Source organism: Tachysurus fulvidraco, chromosome 12 (assembly GCF_022655615.1).
Source record: "Tachysurus fulvidraco isolate hzauxx_2018 chromosome 12, HZAU_PFXX_2.0, whole genome shotgun sequence".
NCBI classification, from domain to species: Eukaryota; Metazoa; Chordata; class Actinopteri; order Siluriformes; family Bagridae; genus Tachysurus; species Tachysurus fulvidraco.
In genome coordinates, this window is record NC_062529.1 from 13,738,143 (window position 1) to 13,750,339 (window position 12,197).

The window sequence follows — 12,197 nt, forward strand, 5'->3', positions numbered from 1 at the left end:
TTGTTTAATAACAGGGGTTACAGGTGTTGTACAGTGAATGTGTGTTCACACAGGATACCCTTAACATCAGTATAGTTCCAGAGCAGAGGATCTGGAACAACAGCATCCGAATCTCGTGCATGAACCTTGACAATTTTATACATTTTATAATACTGACACTAATGATATCTAAAGAGATTGTGGGTGCCTTATTTTCTAACCAGCCGATATCTGGTATTTATAATTCAAAAAGTTTGATAACAAACAAGAATAAAAACAGACAGAATTGCAAAGGGAATGTTGCATATAAACTTAATTATCAGCTCAGCAAATGCAAAAGGAACACTGAGGAATTAACATTTTGTTTGGATTAAATCTAATGATCTTTTCATAAATGTGTAATTTGACTAGTTTTAATTCAGGCTTCTGCCCCTTTTCTTAAAGCTAACACTGATGTACAGTTAAGCAGTTTGTTTTCTAAAGTAATACTTGTGATACAACAGGAATACTGTATTGTGCTGATTGTCTGTCTGCTGTATATTGTTCAGCATTTTCTCCTACTGTTACAGAATATGGTGCTTGTGTTCAGAACAGTTAACAAAATTGTCTAAACCAGTTAATAGACAAGTTACAGGATGGCCAAAGCTAATCAATTACATGATCCTCCATCCCAAACCAGCCACATAACTGTGCCTGAATATCAGGAGTTTTCATTAGAAATGCTGTTACCATGAATATTTAAGCATGCATGATACAAATTAGAACACACAGTTCTTATATTTTATAAAGTTTGTTAATCATGTGAACATATTAATCATTTAGCTGAACTGAGTGCATTTAAAGATGGTAGAAGAGTCATTTTACTGGTAGCATGACAAAACTGTATGCATGAAGAGAAGTGAACTTGATCCTTGAACGCTGGATCCTGAGCTAGAGTGCATGGTGATATCTGACTTTCTTGAAAAACAATCATCCAATGCTTTGATATTCAGTTGCTACATATAGCTGCTTGTGCTGTTCACTTTTCCTGTAAGGCAGGAAATCACAGAAACTAGCATTAAAATGAATTATAAGGTTTTCAGACCATTTGATGTTTGTTTGTTTGTTTGTTTGCTCTGCACTACTCCTAAATTACTTGTTTTTATATATCTTAAGTGTCATCTGAAAGACAAAGTCAGGTGCTAGTTAATAAAACTGTATTTATTACACAAAAACTGGTTATTTGTCATGTATCAGCCAGCTATTTCTTCTGTGTGTTTAACAATAATTAATTCCAAGTGTTGACGTGTGTGTGTGTGTAGGTTTGCACATTCTCCTTATACTTGCGTGGATCTCCTCTGAGTTCTCCAGTTCTCACAGCTCCCAAAAACTTGAATTGAATTGGTGACCAATTCAATTAAATTACCCCAAGGTGTTTGTGGGGTGCCTTGTGATACACTCTTGTCATATTCAGTGTATATTTTTTCACACTTTGGAAGTTCAAAGAGGTCAAACAGTCAAAGCTTCATAGTGACCCCACAACTCCAGTCAGAGATTCCACCAGTTGAAAGTAATTGTATTTGATATCATAATCCATATCATACCAGAAATTCACTGAAGAGAGACACAAAAAACACGTTCTGTAACATAAATGAACAACATATTTCCTAAACGTAAATGCTTTTAAAGTGTACACTTAGACATACAAATGTGATTACTGAAGGAGGTTGTCAGTCCTCGTAATTGTGGAAGGAATGTATTCCCCTGTGTATCAGCATTTATAAGATTAATGTAGGAGAATCCATTACGCAGTACCTGCTATGCATCCATGAGACTGGCGGACGTGATGGAACCAGAGTGAGGGGAGGTAAAGCATCTCTCCTGCTCTCACTGTACAGCACAGTGGCTGGGCATGTCTGTAGGAGGGAAAGCGCTCCAGGTCTGGATTTAGAGGATCAAGGGGAATCCAAGGCACCTAAAGTGAAACCAAAAGTTCCACAGACAGATTTTTTATTTTGGTTGAGCCCTGGTCTGGTCATGTGTAAACCAGCACCAGTTTGCTATCCATTTTCTAGTTTGACAAGCTAATGTATAGTTTTTCTAACCCACTAAAATGCATTTTGTTCCAAGTTTAAAAAAGGGTTTTAAGAAGTTTAAAATGAAAGCCATACTTTTTCTGTATCCTTTTCGTCCACTATTTCAAAGCTGCCATCTTGCCTCTGTTTGTATGTAGCAGGCTGGTATAGTTCTAAACACAAAGGCATGATGTGAACACATAAAAACCTCATTGTTTTCTTTTAGGATGAATAAAAAAAACATTTCAATGACAAACAGAATCAAAACTAACAAAGGACTACCAAAGGACATGAAAAAACCACATGCAGAGATTGAAACGGATCTCTGAGCCAGCAGGGAGGAAGGTGCAACTCCAACTACATGCTCATTGACAGTGAAGGACTATCTGTACAGTTATAACAGTAGGTGAAACCTTAGAAGCATAAATCTAAACTATATTAACAAGAGAAATAATGTTCATAAGAATTTTGCCTTGCCATATGGAATAAAGGGTCGATCAGTGGGAGGGAGCAGAATAAAAGTCTTCTCTCCAGAGATTACACAGTAAAGGTTCTCATAGTGGTCTTTGTGCACTGCAAGATAAATGGTTATATTTACTCGATGCTGCAGAATTTTAGACTCAGGCTTTATAATGGAAATTGTAAACATACGACCTACTAGATGTTACTGCATGCTCTTCTCCCAACCAAAAATTCACAGCATCAGGCATCTTTCCTAAAAACAAAAGTACAGAACATGATTAATACATATTAAATGTATAACTTTTAACCTTAAAATGCAGCCTGTCAAACACTAAACATGTTTAATAATATTTAATAAAATAAATGAAGCTGTAATGATTCCACTTGCCAAATGCAAGAAATAAAATCCAGGAATGCTAAACACAAGCCCCACTCACAATTTGGTGACTTTGCTGAGTGCCTCTCAATCAAACAGTGACTAAGTCAGACACAGGAGCATTCATCCAGCAAGATAGTCAATCACATCTTATTACTTCAGACTGTGTGTATGATCTGCTATGGCTCACAAGTATGTTATATGACACACCCAGCGCCTCGCTCATCCAGGGGATGTGAGCCTGTACATCTGCTGTAAGCTCTGGAAGTTCTTCAGTCAGATTTGAGCACTGTTTCTGCACATAGAACACACCACTGCTCTTTTCTCTGCCCTCTATAACGTCCAGCAGTGCTGAGAAAGTCATCTGGCGCTCTTCAGGCATCACAAATCGATCTCCGTTAACAGAATCTGCATAGCCGTTTGGTGTAACAGCAACGCTGATGAGCTTAGAGCCAACAACCTGCCTGAACATACACATGCATACAACGGTCTTTCAGAAATGACCTGCTGCAGCCACCTGACTGTAATGATTATTAGTTACATCGGTGTCATCTGGTTACCTCACCTCAGATAGTTGGGGTTCCATTTAGACAAAGCAGGCCAGTCATTGAAGGCATTGCGGATAATACAGGGCTTATTGGGGTTCAGCCAGTCCCTACAGAACTGCAGAGGGGAGGGCGGCCCGTCCAGATATGGCACCGACTCATTCAGATACAGCTCTAAGGGGCATAACACACCTGTTTTTATCCTAACCATTAAATGCAGAAATCACTCTCACTAATAAATCCATATTCTTATTTGATTTAAATAATATTGCTATTTGGAGCCCTGATCATTGAGATGAAAGCTTAAAGAAAAACATTCCCCATTAATTACTCTAGTTTTAATTCAACTTTAAACCTTACTCACTCACCTCGAGCTTCTTTTGGGAATTCTTTCAAACAATTTCTCACTTCTTCCATAGCTTTTTCCTCATACCATGATGACCAGAGCAGAAATCAGACCTAATCATCACTTTAGATCCTTCATTAAAAACAAGAACTTCTATACAGAACCATGATCAGATTACTAAAATAAGAATACAGTATAATAATCAAATGATATGTGTTCATTAACGCCTGGCTACTGTTTCAGGCACAATACATGTGTAATGATGGCTTCCACTTATCACTGTCCAAAGCAGAAGCTTCTTCCTCTTCGGTTTGTAAGTGCAACTTAGTCTGCAGGTGTTAATATCACCACCTAGTGGACACGATTGTGTTTTGCATTAGGGACGTGTGATTATTTTTTTTCTATCCAATACCAAGTAATATTAACATTAATATTTATAATTAAAAAAAAGGGAGAAATTGCAATTTCTACAATGACAATTTATTAATTACATTTGAAAATTGTTTTTAAAAAATTGTTAAAGTTTAAAATTGTTTTCTCAAAAAAAAGGACATAAAAAGTAGATGCTGTTAAATGTTCTTTAAACCAAGCCTATATTTAGGATAACATATAACAAAATTATAAATAATTATTTCACTAACATACTAATGAAATAATTAACCAATAAATAACTAATGTTGCTTGGCTGTTTTAAACGTATGTGCTTTCTTCACAAACCACTTAACTGGATGTTTTTTTTTACTTGTGGAGCAAAATTAAAACAAAATATTTAGACATATTGTTTTGTTTAAATGTCACTAACTTGATATTGATGTAATTGCTGTATTAAAGCAATATTGCCCTCACAGTGACTAAAGTGAATCACAGCCTTATTCAGTGTCACCACACTGTTGCTCGTCAGATATTATTTCAATCTATTTTTAAATGATCGAAAGTATCAACACCTCGGTATTAGTCACATATCCCTTTTACAATGGTGACAAAACCAGCTACGGAAAATGCAACCACATCATCGGACCCATTTGGTGATTATTTATTCACTACACACTAATGAGAGAAACAACATTGCAACATACGCATGCGCAATACAGGGGAAATTTAACTTAATTTTAACTTAACTTAATCTTATGTAATTTATATTTATATACTGTCTGTCTGTCTGTCTGTCTATCTCTCTCTCTCTCTCTCTCTCTCTCTCACACACACACACACACACACACACACACACACACACACACACACACACACACACACACACACACACACACACACACACACACACACACACACACACACACCGATTATGTCTAATCAGATTCGAGCATTCAACATCATTGGTTCTCCTCATGCATTATGAATCTGTCTGACGGACACATTATTATTGGACAATATTAAAAAGTTTTTAGCCAATCGTCATAAGGAAGGTGGGGTTTTCCGGAATATGGGTGGGGAAAAGAAATAATTTCGATATTAACTAATCACTTCCGCTCTTGCGCAAAAGACAAAGTAATTCTGCGCAATTGATTGGTCAATCAGGACGGATTAGATAGTTTTGAATTTCACAACGTGACCATTTGGTTCATTAACAATCTTTAATGGCTCTCGAGAGAAATGGATGAAGAGGCGTCGCTTGAGAGTTACTTTGACCAGTCAATTGCTGTATGTGAGATCTTAGAATCACAGGTGTAATGTGATAATAAGGAGATTATTTTCACATTCTTCATGTCATGCATGCTCTTAACTGTATGCCCAATTCCACCAGGGTTCCTCTGAGTACATATTTGGAGGGGATTTGGGTTTGCATGGCCCACCAAAGCTTCAGGATCCCTCTTTCCTCTCCTCATCCATCCCCAACCAACAGAAAGATCTCGCTGAAGATCTGGACCTGAGCTTTCTGCCTGATGAGCTCAGTGCTCACGATGAGGGGGGAGACAATGGACGAGTGGGTTCTACAGAGGACAGTGGTGTTTATTTGGACAGTACAACTGGATTATCCACTGAAGCAGACACCGATATCAATAAGAGTCAGCCTGCAGCCTCACCCTTCTGCAGCCTTCCTATGACCCCAATGACACCTATGACCCCTGTAGCCCCTGTAGCAGAAAGTTCAGGGATCATTCCACAATTACAGTAAGTTCATTTACTTTTATTAAACAATCAAGATTTCAAGAATCTGTCTAACGTTTGTTAAATTAGTTGTTCACTGAATCGAATTACTGTCAGAATAATATATATTGCATGCACCGAGGTGGTGATTTATTAACCGTTATGAATCTTTTAGCTGGGAAAGTGATTGCAGTGAGTTTTAAAACTTATTCAGTGTACATAGAAGATCGTAGCTGAATGACAAACAAAGGTTAAAGTGCACCATTTCGCTACACTCACTTGTAAAAGTACAGAAGACTTACCATTGAGAGCACCACACCAGTGCAAGAATGGTTCAATTCAGTATTTATTATTTTGAGAATGTTTCTCATAACACTCATTCAGTATTATAAGGATGGCAGGTTATTTAGATCCTCATAATCTTTACATACAGAAGAATGCTCCGTATTTGGCATATAAAGAAGCACAGGGATGATCACAGGAGCCCAGAGGTTTACATGTGGTCAGTTAGGATAAACAGAATAATAAAGGGTGTGCATGGCACTAGTACATTCAGATGTATTTTCAGCACTTTCATCTGCCTTACTGCATTTGTGTACTCTGTATTTTTCCATTCCATTTCTGCCATGATGTTTTAGCTTTGTATGGTTTGAACATATGATAACAAAGGTGTGCAATCTGATCTAATTTGACTGTTCGCTTATTGGACTATTGCACTTATGTCTGAAAGGGAGTTCACTTTTAAGTGAACCAATTTAATTTTCATGTACATGTATTAACCTGAGTTTGGGTGTCTACAGAAATATAGTGTCCACAGTAAACCTGGCTTGCCCACTAGACCTAAAAGCCATTGCCCTTCAAGCTCGAAATGCTGAATACAATCCAAAGGTAGGTCAAATTTGAATGATGAAGAATTGTTTTCAAAGTACATTCAGCTTTTACTCTCTGCTGAAATTATATAAAAGAGGGGTGAATAAATGTTTTTAGTGTTTTTAAATGTCTTGAGTATTACAAGCTCTTTCAATCATGCTCTTTCCTAGCGTTTTGCTGCTGTAATTATGCGGATCCGTGAACCCAGGACCACTGCCCTCATCTTCAGCTCAGGAAAAATGGTCTGCACAGGTGCAAAGAGGTTTGCTTTAATCGCAAACATCAGGTATATCAACTACAAATGTATGCACAGGATGTACCTCCATTTCTGGAAGGCAATGCACCATTTGACAAAATGTTTTTGGAAACTGTTGGCTATTACACAAATATTGTTGTTTTTAGATAAAGAACTGGACAGGGTGCATGACCTTATATTTGCAAAGAGGATTTACATAATAGCAAACATGGAAAATACATAAGTACTTCGCTTAATTGGAGCCAGTAATGACCTCCGTATAAACACATTTTGAATGAGATATTATCACTGGAATCTACAAATTAATCAACAAGGGGAGGCTTTCCTGAGAATATGAAAGCCTTTAATGAACCTCTAATCATCTGTCCAGCCCAGCAGGACATGCTGAGAAATAGTATATGACTGTAATTGTAATCGTCTGTAAAAATGATCCCCCCCTCTTAGTTACGGCACTGTATTGTACTTTACCTTATATACATCTTAGTGCTAATTATTATTATTGTTAGTATTATTAATGCTTTGCCCAACCTTTTTATTCTCCGGTCCATATGTTGAACATCTTTGTTCATTATGTGCTCAATATTAAGAAAGAAATAAGCAGGTGAAATCAGGTATATACAAATGCAGTTTGTGAAATGGTGGTGCAGTCTGGTTGGTTTTTTAAAGGCATCCTGGCATTAAATGTACTTGTCATTTCTTGTCATTGTTAATATCATGTTCTCTTGATTTCCTGGGTGTTTTGCTAACATCTCATTTTAAGAAAATGTATCTTGTTTCCTGACAGTGAGGAGCAGTCTCGCCTTGCTGCAAGGAAGTATGCCCGGGTGGTGCAGAAGCTCGGCTTCCCAGCCAAATTTCTTGACTTCAAAATCCAGAACATGGTTGGCAGCTGTGATGTGTGCTTCCCCATCCGGTTGGAGGGCCTGGTTCTGACTCACCAACAGTTCAGCAGGTTCACCCAAATAAGTGGTCCTGTTTTAAAGTAATATGAAATCCCCTTATGTATAGTAATTTTGATATGTTATACCTCAAGCTATGAACCCGAGTTGTTTCCTGGTTTGATCTACCGTATGGTGAAGCCACGGATTGTCCTCCTTATTTTTGTGTCTGGAAAAGTTGTTCTTACAGGTATGATGTGGTTATCTGTTGATAATTTTAGATTTAATCATCATATTATACATTTGAAACCTCTGGTTCAAATGTCAGGTTCCCAATATTTTCAATAAGCATCTCTTTTTTTTTTTTTAACACAAAATCCTGCAAATATTTCCAAAAATTGTCCATGTCCTTTGTTATCTTTCGATTTTTTGCATTACAGTAATTTTTTTTCCATTTTCTCCATTTGTAAATCTAGGTGCTAAAGATCGCTCTGAAATATATGAAGCTTTTGAGAATATCTACCCAATTCTGAAAGGATTCAGGAAACAGTGAAAAGAAATGCACCTCTGCTTGTTATTGAGTTCTGATGTCAGTATTCGAGGTGATCGTCTCGAAGGTGGTTCTTTATGCTTTCACTTGAGCCAAGCTTTTGTTTAACAGACATTTGGTATTTTGTTTGCAAACATTATGCATGTTGTTTGTATGTGTTTCTGATACTGTGTTTACCATTTAGGTGGTGAGATGTAAATGTTTTGTTAACATATTTTTCTACATAGTAAACTGAACTATAAAAATCTGATTTTCTGACAACTGGTTCTGATTTTCATAGTAGAAAAATGACACAATTTACCGTGTTGTTTCAGAGCCTCTGTACATATCATGTTTGCATTTCTCAAGATTTCTACAGCTTGTTCTCTAGTCTAATCGACGCCAGTTCTCCTGACAATGTTCTCCCGATTTAGCAGAAAGAAAACTGTTCTATTTGTCATATTGTGTCTTGTGTTTTAATCACAACAAATTCAAGATGAAGTGATTTGCATCAGATTTAGTAATCATGATCATTCCATGTGGTCTAATTTTGTTCTTCAAAGGCACCTGAGAACCAAATGAAAGTTCTATACTATAAGTGTAACGTTTGTGGACACCAGACCAACATGTGAGTCTTTCCCAGACTATAGCTCTTTCTTTGTTCTAGCATTACACGTGAAATTCCCCTCACGAGATCTAAGATGTCCAAACCAGCATGACAATGCCCCTGTGCACAAAGCCAGCTCCATGAAGAAATGGTAAAGTGGCCTGCACAGAGAACTGCACCACAGGTCTCCGAACCCAAGATCAGAGCCTGACCTCACTAATGCCCTTGTGACTGAATGAGTAAAACCCTCAATCATACTACAATACTACAGTAGAAGGCTTCCCAGATGAGTGACACTTATTATAACAGCAACATGGTGACTGAATCCAGTATAAGATATTTAAAAAGAACATATGGTCAGATGTGCACAAACCTTTGGCCACATTGTGTATTAATATAAAACTTGATTAGTGTAGCTAGGTTAAGTTAAGTGGCATAACTTCACACTCCTGTTTTGCCTGGAAAGGCAGATGAAGTTCCAACAGAGAGGCCAATGATTTTTCTTTGTATATGCTGAATACTATAAATACTATATGCTGAATACTTGGGTTTAACATTAAAAGATGAATAAGATATTAGAATGTTAGCTATCATTTACTGATATTTACATCTAGATGTGTTAAACAACATGGCACCTTTGAAGGGAGACCAAACTAATTTTCAGGTAAGCAAACATAGTAAAATGTTTCTGACATCAGTGACCTGTTGTCTGGTTATTCTGAACATTTCTTTTTAAGCATTCAAATGGTTCTATTGGCTATTCCCAATTCTTGTGTAATGGTTCTGATCGATTTAGGGCTGTAACTATCGAATATTTTAGTAATTGACTATTCTCCCGAAAATGGAATCGATTAATCGGGTAATCCAGTAAAATGTATTTTTGCCTAATTAAAGAGCATTATTAAATATACAAGAGAAAATAAGACGGGTCTCGTAAAATGAACAACTAACTGGTTTTCTTTTTTTAGAAAAATTAACTTTTATTTTTTAAATGCACAGTATGCAACAATATTTTATATCGAAAATGAACATTTAGATATCACCCATTGTTTCTCTGTCTGTACTTGTACTGTGAGCAAAGACAAACTTGACTGAGAAAAATTAAGTACATTTAAGTGCCATACATTCTAGGCTTCAAATTAACCCTTTTCTGAGATGCAAAAACCAAAAAATATATTACTTTCAAATTACTTTTCTAAAGTATCAAAACTAAGGCATACATTTAAATAAATAAATAGATAGATAGATAGATAGATAGATAGATAGATAGATAGATAGATAGATAAAACAAACTGCCTTAACTTTCAGAACTAAAAGATTCAAAATCTACAGCTCAGGCATAACATAAAGGATTCTTGAAATGCCTTGTGGTATTTAAGAGGCAAAAAAGAACTTGGAACTAGAACTGGAACTGGAACTTGGAACTACAGTCCAGAGTTTCACACCGAGTGCTTTAAGAATATATATTAATCAGAATATAAAACTCTCTCTCTCTCTCTCTCTCTCTCTCTCTCTCTCTCCTCTCGTTTCTGTCGTTTTCTCCTGTTTCTTTCTTCTCTTTGCTCATTGACATCGTTATCGCGCCCTTCCATTTTGCAGCCCGCACGCGCCCGCGCCCTCAAATCTGAAGACCGCTAACCCCTCGCGTCTCCTTCTACTTTGACGTAAGCGCGTTCTCTCTCTCTCTCTCTCTCTCTCTCTCTCTCTCTCTCTCTCTCTCTCTCTCTCTCTCTCTCACACACACACACACACACACACACAATAATTGCACAAGAACGTGACGTGGAGCTATAAAATTAATTAAAAGAGGCTTCGAGGCAGAGGAATTTGCCTCGATAAATTTTGCAATCGAGTTACTCGACCCTAGATCGATTTAAGCCTCTTTCCTCAGCTTCAGTGACTTTCTTATTTCCAATAGGCAGCTCTTTGCTGTCTTCAAAGGGTGAATCTAAAGGCTCAGACCAAAAGAAGACATTAGGCATTAAATTGTTTAAACAGTCAGTCTAACAATCTGGGGAAAACACCACCTGGCAGGCACATGTTCCATTTTTTTGTTTTGTTTTGTTAAAAAACAGCAACGTATATTCAAAATTTCATGTTCCATATTCATAAGTAGATGCATTCACCTTTTAATTTCAATTCTAAATGTCTTCAGTATATAGCAAAGACAAAATAACTGGCCTTGTTGTTCTAATACTGTCGTAGGGTCTGTATATTGTACATCTACAAGAAGTCTCCTTTAATAGGAAAGCCCATTTGATCTACAAACATTCAAGAAGAAGACATTTTTATTTTTCATGCATCATGGGAAATACAGTAGAGATTTTCTATTCCCTGTTTTCCACCGTTTAGGCCGCATCTTTCCAACAAAGTGAAGAAAATTTCTCCAAAATAATTCATAAATATTATCCAGTAAGTCATTACATAAAAAAAGTTTAAAAGTGATATCTCCTACAGTTGGTCTTTCTGTGATCCCTTTGTTAATTTATTTTGGAATTGTTCTTTCACAATGACATTTTGACCAGACTTTTTTTTTTTTTTTTAGATCTAAAATTGATGGAAACAATGATTTATTTTGGAAGGATGTTGTGTTGGGCATGGGCGAGGCTAGCCCTTTTTTAGGGGCGCTTCAGAGCCCCTAGAAAGGAGCTCAGCAGCACCCCTAAAACTTGGAGTAAGAAATGTTGTTACTCTAAAATTTTTGTTCGTCTTTTACAACGTTAAATAAAGTCCAAAACATACTCCGTAGTTTGTGGTTTAAAATGCTTGTGTTAAGGATTAAAATGAAAACATTTTCGGACTATTTTAGTCCAGCGAGTCGCCGCCGCTGTGGAGTAGCACAGGACCTGGGTGACTCGTCCATAGTCATAAACGGAGAGAAGTAGCGCCGGTTACAGTTCTTTTTGCAATACGCATGCAGTTCAGCAGCGCGACAAATAAACTGCGCACCTATGTAGTGCGTACGCGTGTTTCTGTTGTTAAAGTTTGATAGATGGCCATTTGTAAATAATTTACAGAAGATGAATTGCATTTTGTTGTCCACGTACTTGTTACTTTGTTTAATGACAATAAAGCTGAATCTAATCTAACCAATCTGATGACTGTTGATACAAAAGCACGCACATGGTGTTAACGGTCAGGAAAACCAGCTGAATGAAGAAGGTTTTGTGTTTGTTACAGGGGGCTGTC

General features: G+C 37.0%; 2 protein-coding genes across 4 annotated transcripts; one reads left to right on the forward strand and one right to left on the reverse strand.

The window, feature by feature from the left end:
• Window positions 1–70: 70 nt before the first annotated feature.
• Window positions 71–4,076, reverse strand: jmjd7 (jumonji domain containing 7). Of its 2 annotated transcripts, XM_027172355.2 has the most exons (8): window positions 3,785–4,076; window positions 3,437–3,590; window positions 3,082–3,335; window positions 2,692–2,748; window positions 2,511–2,606; window positions 2,130–2,206; window positions 1,774–1,933; window positions 71–1,572 (listed from the first exon to the last, which is right to left on the reverse strand). In XM_027172355.2, exons 1-8 carry the CDS (start codon window positions 3,831–3,833, stop codon window positions 1,484–1,486), a joined length of 936 nt encoding a protein of 311 aa, XP_027028156.2. In that variant the 5' UTR covers window positions 3,834–4,076; the 3' UTR covers window positions 71–1,483. The 2 variants fall into 2 exon arrangements, with proteins under 2 accessions (XP_027028156.2, XP_027028157.2); XM_027172356.2 differs by lacking the exon at window positions 3,785–4,076 and having other exon boundaries at window positions 3,082–3,331; window positions 3,437–3,589.
• A 1,120-nt stretch (window positions 4,077–5,196) lies between these two features.
• tbpl2 (TATA box binding protein like 2) lies at window positions 5,197–8,672 on the forward strand. Of its 2 annotated transcripts, none has more exons than XM_027172112.2 (7): window positions 5,197–5,421; window positions 5,525–5,892; window positions 6,669–6,756; window positions 6,909–7,024; window positions 7,779–7,946; window positions 8,028–8,122; window positions 8,349–8,672. In XM_027172112.2, the coding sequence occupies exons 1-7, from the start codon at window positions 5,374–5,376 to the stop codon at window positions 8,423–8,425; spliced, it is 960 nt and encodes a 319-aa protein (XP_027027913.1). In that variant the 5' UTR covers window positions 5,197–5,373; the 3' UTR covers window positions 8,426–8,672. The 2 variants fall into 2 exon arrangements, with proteins under 2 accessions (XP_027027913.1, XP_027027915.1); XM_027172114.2 differs by having other exon boundaries at window positions 6,909–7,000.
• The last annotated feature ends 3,525 nt before the right edge of the window (window positions 8,673–12,197 follow it).